The sequence below is a fragment of the Somniosus microcephalus genome, chromosome 21, assembly GCF_052327205.1.
Source record: "Somniosus microcephalus isolate GS21.2 chromosome 21, FLI_Smic_1.0, whole genome shotgun sequence".
Classification (NCBI taxonomy): Eukaryota; Metazoa; Chordata; class Chondrichthyes; order Squaliformes; family Somniosidae; genus Somniosus; species Somniosus microcephalus.
The window spans coordinates 47494836-47513702 of NC_141007.1; the positions used below are offsets into that span (position 1 = coordinate 47494836).

At 39.8% G+C, this 18867-nt stretch overlaps 1 protein-coding gene and 1 long non-coding RNA gene across 4 annotated transcripts in view; one reads left to right on the forward strand and one right to left on the reverse strand.

Annotated features, from left to right (window-relative positions):
• The window catches only part of jmjd6 (jumonji domain containing 6, arginine demethylase and lysine hydroxylase), a 24856-nt gene extending 8181 nt beyond the window's left edge, over positions 1-16675 (forward strand). For 2 of the 3 annotated variants that reach the window (XM_085963557.1, XM_085963559.1), the window contains exons 2-7: positions 760-1148; positions 3204-3490; positions 4659-4794; positions 9327-9465; positions 11986-12069; positions 16123-16675. In XM_085963557.1, the coding sequence (XP_085819683.1) occupies positions 760-1148; positions 3204-3490; positions 4659-4794; positions 9327-9465; positions 11986-12069; positions 16123-16254 (1167 nt within the window). In that variant the 3' untranslated portion in view covers positions 16255-16675. The remainder of the gene's footprint in view (positions 1-759; positions 1149-3203; positions 3491-4658; positions 4795-9326; positions 9466-11985; positions 12070-16122) is intronic. The other variant, XM_085963558.1, reaches the window with a different exon arrangement.
• Positions 13772-16268, reverse strand: LOC147102770 (uncharacterized). The gene is made up of 2 exons (XR_015073097.1): positions 16179-16268; positions 13772-14263 (listed from the first exon to the last, which is right to left on the reverse strand). It is a non-coding gene; the product is annotated as an uncharacterized LOC147102770 (long non-coding RNA).
• Positions 16676-18867: the final 2192 nt, after the last annotated feature.

Consider the following 18867-nt stretch of genomic DNA (forward strand, 5'->3'; position numbering starts at 1 on the left):
ATATACCTTTAATTAGACACTATAGCTTTCGCACAATTTGAAAATTAAATTGACAAACTAGTGATTTATAATGTGGCCATTAAAGGCCAGCCATCATGCAGAAGGGTTTTTGTGCAAATTTAAAATAAATAAAACAGTTGGTTTGAAAGAGGATACTGCAGTTGTTTGTGTGTAATTACACACTCACTTTACGCAGAACAAGGTTGGCAGAGGCTGTGGAGATGTGCTCAGTCATTCTCCAGGAGCCTGTGGTTCCTGGTCCTAGAAGATAACAAGTGGAGAAATTAATGTATCTTCAAAAATTAAGCTCAGTTGCAAGGTAATTTGATAACAACAGCCAACGTGCATATTAGACCTGTGAGCCACAGTGAACTGAGCACAAACACGACAATCCAATGTGACTCAGTTAATGAAGTAATAAATTGTAGCAGTCAGGAGGAAAAACATAAGCATTAAAATATGCATATAAAAATTGCAAGGCATTGCTGGAAACAATATAACATAACCAAATGTTATCCTTGAAGGATGAATGATAGCTTCAGGGTCCCTGTTGTTTTCATTGGGAGCTGCTGATCTCTATCAAAAGCGAAAGAAATCCATTATTTCTAACTCGAAGTTAATTGATTTTTAACCAATACTTGTGTTGCCTGAGTTACAGCTACCTCACTGCAGTGGCTCAATCTGCATTTCCTAATTGCTGAAGTTGCAAAAGGCAACCCATTTTATGTTGAATACAGTATATTTTTCCTTTTGTTGCAGGACAATGTAGAAAGGGTAGATGCCCTCCAGACGTCTGTTGAAGAATTCATTGAGAAGTATGAGAAACCGTATAAGCCTGTAGTGCTGGTAAATGCTGAGCATGGGTGGGCAGCGCACGAAAAGTGGACACTGGAGCGGTTAAAGCGCAAGTACAGAAATCAAAAATTTAAATGCGGGGAAGACAACGATGGCTACTCTGTTAAAATGAAGATGAAGTATTATGCCGACTACATGGAAACTACAAAAGATGATAGTCCTCTTTACATTTTTGATAGCAGCTATGGGGAGCACCCGAAAAGGAGGAAACTGTTAGAGGATTATGAAGTGGCAAAGTATTTCAGGGATGATTTATTCCAGTTTGCAGGGGAAAAGCGAAGGCCTCCATACAGGTAACAGCACTTAAACAACCAACCTTGGTGATTAATTGTTAGAAAGCAGTAATGTAGGTCAGTGTGTACAGAGTACCTCCTCCTGTATCCCATAGCTTTCATGTCGGATTTCTAGCGTGACAGAGCAGGCCTTAGTTGGAGAGCTCTTTTAGAGCCCGAGAGACCGACATTCCATTCAAGCAAAAGTGATGAGCTCTGTTAATGTCGGGCAGTAGATGCTTGTGCAGCACGTCAGCCGCCTAGCTGAGCAGTTAGCAAATGTTAGTCTCTTTCATCAGACAAATCAGGAAAGTGTCTTTGTCTTGTTAATCCTCAGTGAGTTCTGCAGCATGCACAGGAAAACCTGTGGATTGTGCCTGAATGTTTTTTAAAAACTGGCCACGATGATGGAACTATTCAGAACGATGCCCTTCCAATGTCTTGCTGATCAAAGTGGTGAATACAAATGACAAATTTAGAAAACATGCAAATAATCAAGTTTATTTTAAGAAAAGGGCCAAGTATCTATAGATTACAGACAAGTAGTGTTTTCATGTGTATGGGATCAAAGCACAAATGGAAATGAGTGCACTATCCTGCAAATCTATTTTTTCAAGTGTCCCATTATATTTCTGTTGACCCTGATTATAACCATTCACAAACACTAAAACTTTATTCAGGGAAAGCTTTCCTAAATGCTGGAATGTAATTAAGAACCTCAAGCCAGTTAAAGCACCCCACTCAAGTCAGCTCAGCTGTCTTGATACTACAGTATAAAGCATATTGGATTATTCATTTTGATCATATAAACTAGTCTGTCTGAAGAAATGCCTTCTCGCTGGAGTTACTTTTTTGTAAATGTTGTGCTCATCGAGCTGAGAGATGCTAGAGAAAGGAATGCTTCAATTTCGGGCATGCAGTGTCAGCATCAAGAATTCTGAGGTCAGGTAAAGTGTGGTTAACTGCAGAGGAAATCTTCCTCTACTCTGTCCCAAAAATATACCTGAAACCCCAACCTCAGAAGGTCATGTCTAACTGCACCTGTGTGACAACTTCATTTCCCACACCAGCTATTCTGTTGAACTTTGGCCTCGTATCTTGGAATTAGATCAAGAGAACGGCCGAACGCATTTCATGTAGGATCCTTACAATAATTAATAAGTCTAGCCTCTATCTGAACCCAGGTTGCAGCAGTGAAAGGTTAGCGTCTAACTCACTGTGCCACCCAGTCCCGGATAACTCATTCTAAGTGTAGTCGATTGCACTGTAAATACTTTATGGGACAGTTCAGAATTATTTACATAAGAACAGAAAACAATTTGGGTTTATATAGTGCCTTTAATGTACTGTAATGAGGAACCCCAGGGTGTTTCACTTAAGAGTGCTAGCAATGAACACGAGGAGGTGAGTTAAGAGAGATCTGAATGAATGGTTAAAAAGATAAGTTTTGAGGAGGCTTTTAAAGAAAGAGAAAAGTAGGAGGCAAACGGGTTTAAAGACTGAGTTCCAGAGAGGACGATAGTGAAGGTTGAAGGCTCTGGCACTGAAAGCAGAATGGCAGGAAGATGAGTCAGAACACTGCAGGACAGGGCATGGAGGAGGGTGCAGAAGTAGCGAAGAACAAGGCCATTGAGGGATTTGTTAACAGAACAAGGAATTTGAGCTTAATGTATCGGGACAGGGAGCAATTGGAGGTCGACAGGGGTGATGGGCAAGTGGGACTTAGTGCAGGATGGAATGTGAGCAGTGAAGGTTCGAATAGTTAGATACCCTGGGTAAGATGAGTTAATGTTCCATGTACATTTTTTATATGATTTTCTAATTATCAGCAATTTTCACAGTATACATGCATTTATGACTGGGTGCAGAGAGTAAGAGAATTGAAAAGTTACTTTCTGAATCGCCACTTAAGTTTTTTTTGAAGAAAACAAGGACATTGTGCCTGTACAGGAAGAATATTTCTAGTAAGTGTTCTGTATACAGCACATCAGTATCCGGATCAGCATTGAAAAAAGCTTAGTATTACAGTGTAGAAGGATAAATGTGAAAAATAATTCCTATGTTTTATATTTTTAGATGGTTTGTCATGGGCCCTCCTAGGTCTGGAACTGGTGTCCATATTGATCCTTTAGGAACAAGTGCATGGAATGCTCTAGTTCAAGGTCACAAGCGCTGGTGTTTGTTCCCTACAAATACACCTCGTGAGCTTATCAAGATGACCAGGGAAGAAGGTGGAAACCAACAGGATGAGGCCATCACGTGGTTCGTCATTGTCTACCCTCGAACACAGCATCCGACCTGGCCGCAGGAGTTTAAACCCTTGGAAATCCTTCAGAAGCCCGGGGAGACCGTCTTTGTGCCAGGTGACTTTTTTTTAAACAGAAAAGGTTTGCTTCCACAGGGCTTTGTTGAAGGGGATCATTGCTGTTGGAAAGTCATTGGCATTTTTTCCACTGGTGCTCAACATATGACATAAAGGCATTGTTTCTGTTTGAAAACTGATTTTGTTGCTTGTGGGTGACATAAAATGACAAAACCCTTGTCCAATCCAACCAACAGTGCCAATTTCCTTACTATTAAAAAATACTTTTTCAGAGTTTTACATTGATTAAATCGTTTTGGTCATGTGCTTCTAGCTATACATACTAGCACTTAGAATCTGCAGGGCTCTACACACTTTGATGGTGTTCCCTATTGAAGGATTTAGGACAATTTGTTTGTAGTGGGTCTGGGGATGACGGTCAGGAACCTCTAATATTGTCCTGTGATGGGTTGTCAGCGGTCGTCTACTGCCCTGTAATAGGGGTCAGAGGAACCCTTAGATTTCCAAAAAAAGAGCCTCAACACTCATTCATCGCACACTTTTTCCCTTGCATTCTCTCCATTCCATAGGGCCCAGTTGCCTTCTGATACCCCACTCAAATGATTATTGATTAAGTGTGAGCTTCGACAGTGAGTGCTGGAACAGATACGTCTCATCCAATCTGTGCCCGATATCCAAATAAGCCAATTTTTCTCTTAAGTAATCTGGGGCGATAGTGTCTATCACTATCCTGGTTGAGTGCTGCTGACTCCACACAGACCACAGATTGAACCTATACTTTTCCTGTTCTGTGTAGCTCATCTGTGGTGACTTTACCATTGAGCCATTGTAATGTGCGCATTCATACTCGTTCCGACTGGCATATATATACATCACACGTTTGTTGCTGTCAGTCATGGGAATTATGCTATCCTGTCATGGAGGCTCCTCTTCTATGGCAGAACTGACGGGCAGGGGACGTGCTACTGAAACTGAGATTATTCGTGGCTAAATGACCTGTCCATACATTTTATGATTCTGTGAATCGTAGAAAGGATGAAACTATTTTAGCCTAGTTTCACTTACACTTCGGAGCATGGGTCAGGATAGGTTCTGGACTTCTCCAATGCAATTGTCGGTCTGTCAGTAATTAAACTTGATTAAATGTACGTTATATTGATTGAGATTTAGAAATGGGTTCCTTACATAGAATTCTTCTTGTCTTTCAGGTGGATGGTGGCATGTTGTACTCAATATGGATCACACGATTGCTGTTACTCAGAACTTTGCCAGTGCAACCAACTTTCCTGTGGTATGGCATAAAACAGTTAGGGGACGTCCTAAACTATCCAGAAAGTGGTACAGGTAATCTCAGCTAGAGATTATTATCTGGAGTGAAGTAGGCTATTGGTATTCAGGAGATGTTGTTTATGGTGGGTCAGTGATGGTGCATAATGTAAATGAGTAAAGAAATGGTATTGATGGGGAAAATAGCCTTTTCTTTACTTGTACGTCTGCCCATTGCCTAAAGCCTATTAAGGCAGTGAGTAGTTGAACCATACAGGGCAGGAAATTCCAGTTTTGATTCAGTGCTGAATTACTTGATCTCAGCCAGGGAGTTACGGTACCTTTGATTCAGGGGCTGCTGTCCCTTGCCCCATGCAGAAAGCACGCATGTGCGGACATTGGATGAGGACAGGATTAGGCGTGCTTCTGTTCCCCCATGGCGGATATTCTCTGTCAGTCCTCGTGTGATGAATGACCACTTCTGCGAAGTACCAGAATTATTCCCCAGTAAAGAATCAGGGGAGAGAGGGAGCAGAGAGAATTAGCAAAAAAAAGGTGAATGAGAATTTTTAGGGACAGGAAATCGTTCTTATACCAACAAGCCCATTCCTTACTCAGACCAGTACCACCTGCCCACTTTCTTATCATATCTCTTCTCTCCGGAAACTTATCCAATTGTCTGTTCCACCCACTTATTCTGTCTACTTCAATGGCCTTTCATGGTAACTTATTCCACAATTCTGTTACCCTTTTGGTGCAAAGTTCTGCCAGACTTCCCTTCTTACTCCTAACTTCCCCTCCCTCTTGAAATGCTACACTAACAGTGTACTTTTAAGGCACATTGTAAGGGCAATTTGGGGAAGCTTTGCAATCCTTTTGGCACGTGTCATATCTCATGGAAGTGCATTTGACATTGGCTCTGAGTGCAGAGTGAAAACATGATTCTTCAGTCAGTTTATGGAAAGTTTCCAGGGTTAGTATTCCTGCTAAGTTGTACCTCCTTGTTGTTTATGGTTTCACGTGTGCCTTGTGCTCTACCATACTTTGCTGAAGTGACCACCCATCATGTGTGAACCTAGACAGTGAGTGTCAGCAGACTGCTCCAGAATACGGGGAAGGGGAGAACCGTGTTCTCAGTGATTTACATACACACACACACAGTTCCAGCAGAGCTTGCTGGAAAGTGATTGGAGTCCTGACCAATTTTACCCTTCCCAACCTTGGGACGCCAAGATGAATTGGTGCTTTTGCTGTTGCCAAGGTGAGATTGTCTGGGATTTAACCTGCAATGTTTCTGTTCTATATGGCTCAGTTACTCACTGCCTTAATATGCTGAGCCATTGGGAGAGCCTAACATTCTAATTGTTAGTGTGTCCCCTAATATTTGAACCCCTTCACCATGGTAAACAATTTGCACAGATCAATTTGTCAATTCTTCTAATAAACTGGAAACTTTAATTGAATATCTTGAAGTTTTTCCAAAAAATAAACGAGCCCAACTTGATTAGCCTTTCCTCTTAAATTCAATTCCAGATACAGGAAACTTTGAGTTATCCGGAGGCGAACTGTCCGGCAAGCTCGAGCCACCGGCAAAAATCAGGAGCTGTTTTTTATTCTTTTCGTTTCTTTTCTTTGCTTTTTTTGAACAGTCAAGCTCTGCAAGGTCTGTAGCTAAGCAACAGCTTCAGCTAGAGACGCTACAGAGATGCTTGCCGACTGTTTAGAGGCTGTTGCTAAGCAACAGGGTTTGTTGATTCATACGGAGATGAAAATCTCCGTATCTTTCAACATTAGCTCTGGAGTGTCCGGCAGTTTTGAGGGAACGGCAGCAGCTCGGTCCCGTCGGTGCCGGATAGCACAAAGTTTCCTGTATGTAGAATCAGTATTTTTTGCTCATCGCTACCTTCTCAAGAGCAACATTATCCTTCCTACAATAGGATGACTGGACTATAGACAGTACACCAGATGGGTCTGGTAAAATCCTTACACAATAACAATGTAACATCTTTTGATTTGTACTCTGTACCTCTGATAATGCAACCAAGTACCTTAATTGCCATTTTTTATTGCAACTAAGCCTTAGATATCTTCCTTGATCAGCAGAGTTGAGTCACTGTACCACTTAGTGCATACACCACATTTTAGTTCTTTGTTCTCGCACTAATTATTTTATTTGCCCACATTGATTTGAATCTACCACTCTCTGGCCATGTTATCCAAAAGATCTAGATCCTTCTGAATCTGGTTAAATTTTTCCTCATTATTTGTGCTGCCTCCTTTTTTGTATCATCTGCAATCTTGCTTAATAAATCATTAAGATAATTTTTTTTTAAAGTAAAGACCTTACGCAGACCTCTGATGTAACCCACTTGCCATAGAGGGAGTGCAGCGAAGGTTCACCAGACTGATTCCTGGAATGGCAGGACTGTCCTATGAGGAGAGATTGGGTCGACTAGGCCTGTATTCACTAGAGTTTAGAAGAATGAGAGGGGGTCTCATTGAAACGTCTAAAATTCTGACAGGGCTAGACAGACTAGATGCAGGGAGGATGTTTCCCCTGGCTGGGGGTCTAGAACGAGGGGTCACATTCTCAGGATACGGGGTAGGACATTTAGGACTGAGATGAGAAATTTCTTCACTCAGAGGGTGGTGAACCTGTGGAATTCTCTACCACAGAAGGCTGTGGAGGCCAAGTCACTGAATATATTTAAGAAGGAGATTGATAGATTCCTAGACACAAAAGGCATCAAGGGGTATGGGGAGAGAGCGGGAATATGGTATTTAGATCGAGGATCAGCCATGATCTTACTGAATGGCGGAGCAGGCTCGAAGGGCCTACTCCTGCTCCGATTTTTCTATGTTTCTCATATTTTCAGCCTGCAAAGTTCCTATTTATGACTACCCTGTGTTGTCTGCTTTGAAGACATTTTTAGAACCAGCAGTACACTTTATCTCCTGTTCCATGATCACAAATGTGGAATTTTTATCAAAAGTTTTCTGAAATGATAGTTTATTTTCTCCCTCTTGGACCAAGAAACAGAAATAAGGTAGTCACACAGCAGTACAGGTTGAGCGTCCTGAATCCGGCAACCTCGGGACCGAGGCCGAGCCAGTTTTCGTGTTTTTCCAGACTTCGGAACGTGTTTCTGACGTCCGGAAATATCGCAATCTGGGCTCGGGCGTTTCCAGACGTCGGACATCAGAAACACATTCCGAGTCTGGAAATGCCTGGGCCCAGGTTGCGGTTTGACAGGGTGCCCATATTCTGGAACATTTTACGGATTCCGGACGTCTCTGCCACCAATCGTCCCGGATTCCGGAACTCCGGATTTTGGACGCACAACCTGTACTGGAAGAGGTCTGGGATTAAACTGTTCACCTGTCATCTCAGTTGGGAAACCCACGTAGTTCATTCTATTGTTACTCTTTGCATGACTTGTATCTGTGACTTGGCTCTAGTATATTGTGTGATCGTTTTGCTGAATTTTGTGGCCAGATCCTTCAAATTGAAGAGAACGAAAAGTCAATGGCTTTAAGTCAGAGCATGCATTGTGGCTTTGTTCATAGTATACCAGGCACAAACTGCTTCTTTTCTTAATACTCCATCAGCTTATACAAGTGTAGCATACTTGCATATGGGATAATTTTGATATTCAACATCTGAATAATCTGCTTACAGAGCAAAGAATAGGGTATTGTTTTAATAAAGATTGTTTTTATATATGAAATTCTAAGGAGTACTGATATGAAAAATGAAAAGTACTCTAACACCCCTTGGTACTTTGCATGCTGTACCTGTGCGCCCAGAGAGCTGTGTCTGGTTCATATCATCTAGAAATTGGCAATATAGTTCTCAATCTGCTACATTTAAAATGATAACTTCTACATTGTTCCACTTAAAGATCTTTACTAGTGCTGTTGTTGAACTTCCTGCTTTAAAATACAGGAACGGTCCTAGGGAGCCTCACACCGCCAATTTTTTGTCCCTTCGTTTGGTACGCTTTTTTTCTGATAGTACAGCTGACATCAAGAGCTGAGCATTTGGGATATTGTGATGAGAACCATTTCAGTGAACCTCAAACACTTAAGTTTTAAGGAGGAATGTAATTCAACAGGTAAATACCACCTCTGATTAGTACTTACCTTAGACTTTGTCCCGGAGCTATGCTTTTTAAAAAAAAAAAAAATTGTTTTTAAATCACTTAGTGTTTCTCCATTGATTCCCGGAATAGGGAACCATATGGAATAAATACTCTGCAGATGATATTGGTCCAGATTCTGCGACTGAGGATAACGTGCAGTACCTTCATTTATCGCACCCTATATATCGACTCTTGTTTGAACCAGAGTGTGGGCTGAATTCACATCAGCATAAAATCTTCAGTTTAAATGGGATTTAATTGTGATAAATGAGACTAAACCACAAACAAGTACACTGCGGTAACACTAAATTAGTTAGAGCTGTGAAGTACAGCATATGCAGCTTTAAATTAAAGAATTGGGTAAGTGAAGGTGTAGGTTATTTACGTACAATTTTTATATTGTGTTCAGTTTTGGCAAGTTTCCATGTCGAGAAGAATCGAACATTTTCTGCTTCTGTATTCTGGCAGGATTTTAAAGCAAGAACGGCCAGAACTTGCTGTAGCGGCAGATTTGGTTGACCTGCAGGAGTCTACGGGCATTGCGTCAGACAGCTCAAGCGATTCCTCCAGTTCGTCTAGTTCTAGTTCCTCAGACTCTGACTCCGAGGTGAGAACTTGTTTTCCTTTCCTGCAAATAATTGGGTTAAATGTCACTTGTTTATTTTCATTTATGGTGTGGTCAGTAGAAATTGGTAAAAGCTGTAATATATGTTCAGCAAATCGATTTGGAATCATGAATTCCCACTCCTACAGTTGGAAATGGAAAAGCCAAAAGCAAAAGTTATGAGGTAAAGAAATGTTTGGTTTTGATAACTTGAAGAGTTACAACATTATGTAAGGATGCAATACAGTTGTGTGATCCTGTATATCTCACATAAAGATTTAATCATATATCCTTGCTCCAATCCTATGATTGAGGATTGTACTTGTTTACATTAATAAGTAGTAATATGCACCCGTTTATCAAAATAATCATTTTATAGTGGAGGGTAGCTGATATTTTCAAGCAATTGAGTACTTTTTAAATTATTTCTTTTTCAAATGCAGAGTGCATTTTTCTACTGTAATCTGAACTAAACGGTAATGTTGCCATGAGCTGTGCTTGGTCTTGGTAGAAAGTTTTCAACAGGAGAATGATCCTTGAAGATGTAAACAAATTGTCTCTATCCAGAGGTGTGGGGAATTCTAGAAAAGTAGTGCACCCAAGAGTGGAGAAAGGGAAAGAAATGCTGACAAAGCAAACTCCATGGTTAAGAAGGGCAAGACAGATTAAACTAAGTTTACAGAGCTAGTCAGAGAGCAAAGCCTCTTGAATAATGGTTAAATTCATACAAGGGAGTTTGGAGGTGAGAACAAAGTTCTATTATTAAAGCTACAGTAAGTGAAGGCCTACCTGATGGAGCAAGGATAAAGTAGAAACCTAGATGGCCTCAGTTAGAGTTTTATCAACAGTATTTTGCTCTTTGATATAACAGGGTAGCTAAGAAATGAGACCGTTGTGTTTATTTTGTTTTAAAATGTTGAAGTAGGACAGGAATATTGCTTTTTTATTCATTCACGGGATGTGGGTGTCGCCGGCAAGGCCACCATTTATAGCCCATCCCTAATTGTCCTCGAGAAGGTGTTGGTGAGCCGCTTTCTTGAATACGGTGGCTTGCTAGGCCATTTCAGAGGGCAGTTAAGAGTCAATCACATTGCTGTGGGTCTGGAGTCACATATAGGCCAGACCAGGTAAGGTTGGCAGATTTCCTTCCCTAAAGGACATAAGTGAACCAGATGGGTTTTAATATTGGTCTCACATTGAAGGGAACATAACACACAGTCTTCAGATTGCCTGATGATGTTTATAGTGACTTTAAAAAAAATTCAAGGCAAAAGGAAAAAACTGCTTACAGCCACTAGAGAGTGAGGTCATTTTGGCTGACATGATTGCTGTAGCATCATAGCATTAAGAATCTTTACAAGCTAAACAAATGGGAGGGTTTGAATGAAACAAAAACTGTGGGAGGTTATACATTATGCTTTACCAACAATCTCAGGCCCCTGCACAAACATTTGGGAGACCTGCTGCTGACACTGAAATATGTCCAAAGATTCTTACAATAAATCAACCACATACAGGCAAAGTTGTGAGAAGTAGATTAAGGAACCTTCCCAAAATGGCAGTAATTAAGAGTAAGAAAGGAACGGAAGACTAAAAAATAAAATCTATTATGAATGGAATAGGGAAACCAACATCTTGGAGGAGCTTGAACTGGAGAGGGTGAAGAATGATTGCAGACAGATTTGAAAAATCAACAATAATGCAACAAAAATAATCCTTACTAATATGTGTGTGTTTGTGCATTTTAACATATTGAACCTAGTGGGAGTGGGTCACACAATAGATTAGGAAAAAGCTTTTTATTTTCTTTCATTGCTTGCCTCTGGCCTAGGGGTTAATTGAGCCCTGATTAATGGGACGGCTTTGAGTCATGTCTCAACCAAAATTTGGTACCAATTAATGCCTTCACACTCGAGGCTTTAGGGTGGCTGGTGTGAGAAATATCAATGTCACAGTGGAGCTGCAGTGATCCTCTTTTGATGACTAGTTCATGGCAGATCATTGACGGCCTTTATTTTGCATCTTGTAGACACTACCTGCTCTTGAAGTGCTTGACACTGAGCGCAAACACTTTATATTCTCCAGCATTGACATCCTTCACCTTGATCGTCACTAAAGGTCACCTTCCCCCCCAAATATTAACAATGACTACTTAGCGCACTGGAAATGGTTACACAGTTCTTGTATTGTGTAGTGACAGGTGGGGAATAGATCGTCTCGTTTGCAATTATATTTAAGTAAGCGAAGGTGGTAAATGGATGTGGGAAGTCTGTTTTATTTTGCATAGAGATGAAAGCCAAATAATAGGGCAACAGTAATAAAAGCAAGGACACCATTCTGGAATAGGACCCAGGAAGGCAAATGTTATTATTGCCTATGGTGAGCAAGTGATTTCAGTTCATTCAAATTGAAGTTAGAGTCATTGCAATCAGAAGGACATTGCACTTGTTTTATTCTGATTTAGACTTTTCCACTTTTTTTTTTCTTTTACTTCCTTTTCTTCAAATTCATTGTGGACAACAGAGAAAGGGAGAGAAGAGAACAGAAACAATGGACAAAGACATGGAGAGATTTCTGGAAAGAATAGGACTAAACACAGAGGAAAATGTAAATGAAGCAAAAGTATATTCTTGGGGGAGGGAAGGTGAAGAAAATGGCTGCAGCAAATGCAAACTCGTCTACAAGACAAACCGCCGAGATCATTAGACACACTTTAAGACTGATAAACAGTTGCTTGTTATCTTGTTGTTTATCTTGCATCTCGAAAAAACAACTGCAGCCAGTTTTGAAGAAATAAAGCCTCCCATAAAACAGCAGCTGGAATGCCACAAAAAGTTATTTTGAGGAAACAAGTTGTTTTTTTTTGAAAGCTGCAATTTATATATCGTTTCTTTGGACATCAACATTTTTTTTAACAGACCTGTAACTGCATCGCTCAGAAACCATCTTATTTTTTGTCTGAAGCTTGTCTGCAACCAACAGTGAGAGAAAGTAACACCTGATTGGTTTTGACAGCCTTCAGTCCAATCTACTAACTTGGGATTTAGAAAAACAAATTATTGATTTGATTGGTTCATACCGTCAACCTCTCATCCCAGTGAAACAAATGATTTTTGTTTTCTGAAATGCTAATAGGCTGCCACATGGGTTGGAATGCTGACCGCAAGCTTAACGCATGAGCAGTTGCCATGAATGTGTCTTCAACTTCAATTCATTCTTTCCCACAACCTCAACTGTGGAGCTCTTTACTTCTCTCTTGTAGGGCTGGAGAAGGTGACAGAGATAGGGAAGAGTAAGGGCATGAAGTTTAAATTGGAAGCTTTGGACTGGGAGCAATATGTAGGGGAGCAACTATAGGGATGATGGGTGATAGGGTCTTGGTGCGGAATAGGCATACAGGCAGCAAAGTTTTGGAGGGTGGTAGATGGGAGGCTGGTCAGGGAGAGGTTGTATAGGAGAGCCTTGGCATCGTCAAGTCCAGAGGTGAGAAATACATGGTTGAGGGTTTCAGCGGCACGTGAGCTGAGGCGGAGGCGAGCGATTTTTTTACTGAGGTAGAAGTAGGAGGTCTTTGTACTGGAGAGTATGTGGGTTCAGAAGCTGAGCTTGCAGACAAATAGGATGCAGAGATTGTAAACAGTCTGGTTCAGCCTGAGACAATGGCTGTGAGGGTGGTGCAGGGTATCAGTAACGAGGGGACGGAGTTTATGGCTGGGACAGAAGATGTTGACTCTAGTCTTCTCATTGCTTAACTGGAGGAAATTGCAGCTCATCCAAGACTGGAAATCGGACAAGCAGTCTTGAAACACCGAGGCAGTAGAGGGGAAAAGTGAGATGTAGAGCTGGGTAACTGACTTATCTCATCTCCCTTCCTACCTTTTTCAATCTTGGTGATGTTCTGCACTATGCTTCTTGGCCCGTCAGCAATGTTTTCATCAGTTAAGAAAAACAATTGTGAATAATAAACAGCTATGTTCAAGGTACTAATCCATAGGACACAAGATCCTCATAAAACTGTTATGTTTCCTGCGCTTTGGGTTTTTATTAAATATTGCTCTTAGCTAAGTGATTTCAAATTAAATAAATGTCAAGTTTTTAATATTGCCACAATTAAGAATTTATAAAGAGAAAGCAGCATATTTGCAAAAAACCATCTAAATGACATGGAAAAGAGATGGAGAAGCACCAATTGTGTATTGCTCCCAGCCCTCTTCAGAAACATGAGGGGCGGTTGTTCTAATGCACAAAACCTGAGTCCTGGTCGTAAAAGTTATGATGGCTGTTGTAGAAGGGAGACTTAACTAGTGAAGGAAGGGTTCATGTACGTAGAAACATTCACTCCACCATCTTCGTCTTAATGTATAGATACTTTATTTCCTCAATCCAAAAATTGATAAACTGGTCAATACTACAGCTCCACAATTAACAATGACAAATTCACTGAAGTATATGTACTTCACAGTTTTAGACCCGATAGATTTATGGTAAAATCTACACCCCTTTCCATTCAAAGCACACACAAATCCAACTGTAGGGTATGTTTATTCTTCATACCTACATTCCACATAAAAAATGTTACACTCTAAAAAAGGATCTATATTACTTATCAAACTGTGCCACAGTAACTCTTGGGTGCATACACCACCTTCCACAAAAATTAAAAAATTGGGGACTAAATATCTTGCTCTTATGAAGCCTAAATTCCTTCCATTCTTCTGGATGTATCTGACCCCATTCTGAGACACCAGTAGATCCTCTGAGGTTTCATTAATTCTCTGTGGTAAAGGACCAAGGCAGTTTGCTAGGGGTGAAAATGGAAGCAAAAGTCACTCAAACTACCAAAGTGAAAAATCTCAAGCTTCAGCAGCAGCATAAGACCACACACAATCAGGCTGTTCATAAAGATTAAATGCTACATTTGTTTTATAAACTTTCATAAACCCATATTGAATTTAAATTACTGCCTTTATTGGTAAGTGCTTTCCAAGAACACTGCCTACTTTTAAACCTCATTTCCTTAAATACTCTTGGATGAATTCTACATGGACCTGTTGCCTTTTGAATAATTGTGTGCCAGTTTTTGTTTTCATTTCACAACTTTTACAAAATGTTATGAATTTGGATGCATCGCTTACTCCTGCAAAAATGATGAGATGCTAACAGATATAGTGGGAAAATATATTGCCGATATTTTCTTTCCAATTTCTCATTTTGAAACCCACTTTTATCTCAATTCCGTGCCTATTGTGAACCTATCATCTTCAAAAAAAAAAAAAGTCCTTACAATATTCGATGCCATTTCTTTCTTCTAATTTTCTTTTTTAGTAGTTTGCATATTTTTACAATCTCCCTTCTTTCTAGAATTCTTAAATCTTTTAAAACATTTGTTTATTTCTATACTATTGCCATTCCTACTTCAGCACTTCCGACTGGTTTTGATATTAACCACCTACCTTTATATGGTGTATGTTTAATTTACATCATTTCTAGTATGCCCTTAAGCTTTACGTTTCATCTGCCACTTTTTCCTATCCATTTCAATCTTCCTGAATTTAAATGAGTCTCCTGAAGTTTTTTTTAAGGGTTACTGTCTTCTGGCAATACTCTAGGAATGCATTTCAGATTTTAGAGCAGTCTTTAAAACAGTGTTTTTCCCCCCAAGACTGACTTGACATGACTGCAAGGCTTTGTTTAACATTACCTAAAGTACCAATGCACTACCCCATCTGTTGATTACAATAATACATGTAGCTACGTCATTTATATATGCACATATACTCTTATCCAATGCAGCTACATCAATATTTGAATATAGGAGCCCAGCTTATAACATTGGGGCTCCTGCTAATTCTTACATACAAATAAGTTACATTGGCCCAGAACTTGCTGAAGCGGGGCATCTCGCAGCATGCCCCGATTGTTAGAGTTTTTTTCCTTACCCTTCAGCTCGAAAAACTTTTGCGCTACAAATTGCTGGAAGTGCGAGCTGATAATGGTCAACAGGGCATTGCTGGTTTTTTTTACACAATAATAACGATGTTATTTGAGCTCACCATTATTTTCCCAGCAAATTCTGGGCCATTGTAATCTACATCAAAAAAAGTGCCTGCATAAAAATATTTCCTTTCAAATGCCTAAGAAGCTTGTGTAACATTGTTGTACAGTTAAATTGCATCTCACTCCTATTATAGAAGATCTATAAAAATGTTTCCAGAAATAAGTGGAAATGTATTGAAATAGAATTAAGATTTCTTCAACAAACTCTACAGCAGGTGTTCTGTCCATTTTGAGGCTTAAGGGATCAAGGGATATGGAGAGAAGGCAGGAACAGGGTACTGAGTTTGGACGATCAGCCATGATCTCATTGAATGGTGAGCAGGCTCGAGGGGCCGAATGGCCTACTCCTGCTCCTATCTTCTATGTTTCTATGGGTAATAAGATTATGTAGAATGGGAAAGAGCTCAAATAAGATAGTTTATGCATTTTGCAAATTTCATTAATATTGCCATCAGTTCCCATCAGTATATCATGTTGACAAGAAATGTGTGTATGACATATATGTCATTGCAAATGTTATTTCATAGGAAATGTTTGTTCATTTCCCTTTTCTGATGCCTTGATTTCATTTACTTAAATTCATTTTGCTTGTTTGAAAACTAGTGTGACTCTGGTGCTGAAGGAGATGGAATGACGCATCGAAGGAAGAAAAGAAGAACCTGCAGTATGATGGAAGATGGCAGTTCTCAGTCTCGTGATGACTGTGTGAGCAAAGAGCGCAGCTCCTCCAGGTGACAAGAAGCACTGGAAGATACCGACTTTGCATCCTAAAATAAATTAAGAATAAAAATGCAGTGAAAGATAGAACATAATTGCCAGTTTAAGACTCAATTTTAAATTCTGAAATTTCATTTTTCTGTTGCCAATAGATATCTTTTATTTACCTCCCTGGTGGTAATTATAAATGCAGACAGAAATCTGTCTCGGATAGCCATTTAAGAAATACAATGTTAAATAATGGATTTTTTTTTAGTTAAAATTATCTGGTGTTGTAAAGATATTTTTGTAAACTCTTCCCTACATTAACAGTAATACTGAGCTAAACAGTTATTAGTCAGTGTTGATGGCCCAGATTTATTAGATACTCTTTATTACTGTTGATTAATATTTCAGTTCAAGTTCTGCTTGAACTAAATAAAGTTAAACACTGAATAAATATGTTTTTATCTTGAAGCTCTCAATTTAGAAAACAGCATTGCTACATTTTGCACATAACTTGATTCAAAGGCAGATTTACACAGAATTCCTATCTTTATGGCAACTGCTCTAAATTCCAGATTAAAACTAAATTTGTTCTTGGTCCATATTTATTATTCTGTTAACTAATATTCCAATTATATGTATTCTCATTGATTTTTTTTTGCAGATAATGTTTTATAACAGTAGAGGTGTGTACGTTATATAGAGCAAGTGATTTGTTGCCAGAGAGAAATTGGTTATCTTTTTTCTATCTTCTTACAGTTTTTGATTACATTGTCTTTTAGCGCTTCTTAAAAAAGTGAAAACCCATATGAATGGAAATGTGCCATATCAAGTTCAGTTAGCAATTATACTTAAATGTTATAATTTTAATAGCTTCTACTATGATGGTACACGACAGTCTAGATGAATTGAAAACAGAAAATGCTGGAAATGCTGAGCAGGTCAGGCAGCATCTGTGGAGAGAGAAACAGAGTTAACGTTTTAGGTTGATGACCTTTCATTAGAATTGGAAATATTTCGAAATGTAACAGGTTTTAAGCAAGTACAGAGGCAGGGAATGGGGGAGGGGAGGAAAGAACAAAAGTGAAGCTCTGTGATAGGCTGGAAGGCAGGAGAGATTAAATGACAAAAGAGATGATGGTGCAAGGTGAAAGGAGATGGTAATGGGACAAGTAAAGAAACAAAAGATGGGTCTAGAAGAGGTGTATATGGGAATATCAGAATCATCAGCAATAGCTGCCGTCTGCAAAAATGGGGGCAGAGGTTATGATCTGAAATTGTCGAACTCCATGTTGAGCCCAGAAGGCTGTAAAGTGCCTAACCGAAAGATGAGGTGCTGTTCCTCGAGCTTACTCTGAGCTTCATTGGAACCGTGTAGGAGGCTGAGAGTGGGAGTGGGGCAGAGAATTAAATTGACAGGCAACTGGAAGCTCGGGGTCACGCTTGCGGACTGATTGGAGGTGTTCCGCAAAGTGGCCACCCAATCTGGGTTTGGTCTCCCCAATGTAGAAGAGACCAAATCGTGAGCAGCGAATACAGTATACTAAATTGAAAGAAGTACAAGTAAATTGAGCTAAAATGTTAACACTGTTTCTCTCTCCACAGAGGCTGCCTGACCAACTGAGTATTTCCAGCATTTTCTGTTTTTATTTCAGATTTCTAGCATCTGTGGTATTTTGCTTTAGTCTAGATGATCTGCTCTCGATTCTCTTTAGAGGTGATTCGCTAGTACTTAGGAGTTCCCAAGCAGAATAAGTGTTAAATTTACAGTACTCTAGATTTCCCAATGGGCATGGGTAGCAGTACTACCCAGTATAGCATTAAGGCATACAGACCAGAAGGCCCAGGTTTGATTCTATGTCTGTGCTATTACCTGCTTCGCTGGGGCAGTGATCAGGGCTATTCTTTGACCTCTGCTGGAAGGAAAGTGTGTACTATCAGGCTTGGCCACGTTCCCCTCCATATTGGAACATAACACGTAAAGAGTGGTCATCTGGGTGAGATACAAGAGGGCTGCTGATACCAGCATGAATCAGCACCTTCAAGAGAAATGAGGGGGGAGTTTACATGACTCTTAATCGCAACTAACAACTACATTTTGCAGTGAATCACAAAACTAGTATCATTTGGTTTAGCTCAGTGAACACCATGCACCAAAACTGAAAATGCATGTTCAGTGGTGAACTGTATTTAATAGCCAGAAATTCACATTTAAAGTGCGAGTTTTGTTTCTCTGCAGTAGCTATACTAAATTTGAACAAGTATTTAATATTGTTCTCTAGCTTTAGACAGCTCCAGGAAAGGAGGTGGAGAGTTTGGACTTTAATTGTGGGGACCAGTAGGGAAGTAATTCCAATATATATTGTTGAATAATTATTGTGGCAATATGAAAAATATTTCCACAATTCTTTAGTCTACACATGTACTTTAAAGCTTTAATAAATGAGGATGCGCTTTGGTAATGAACCTATTGTCATGATGTGCACCAACTACTGTGGTTTCAGTAGTTAAGGTGCTTATGCAACTTGTGGCGTTTGTTGCAAATTTCTCTACTGAGCATTCTCCAATTTCTTGATCTCTGCTCATACCATACGTAGTGATTAGTATCGCATTGCAGCCTTTTTCCCTATCTATTGGTTTTTATAC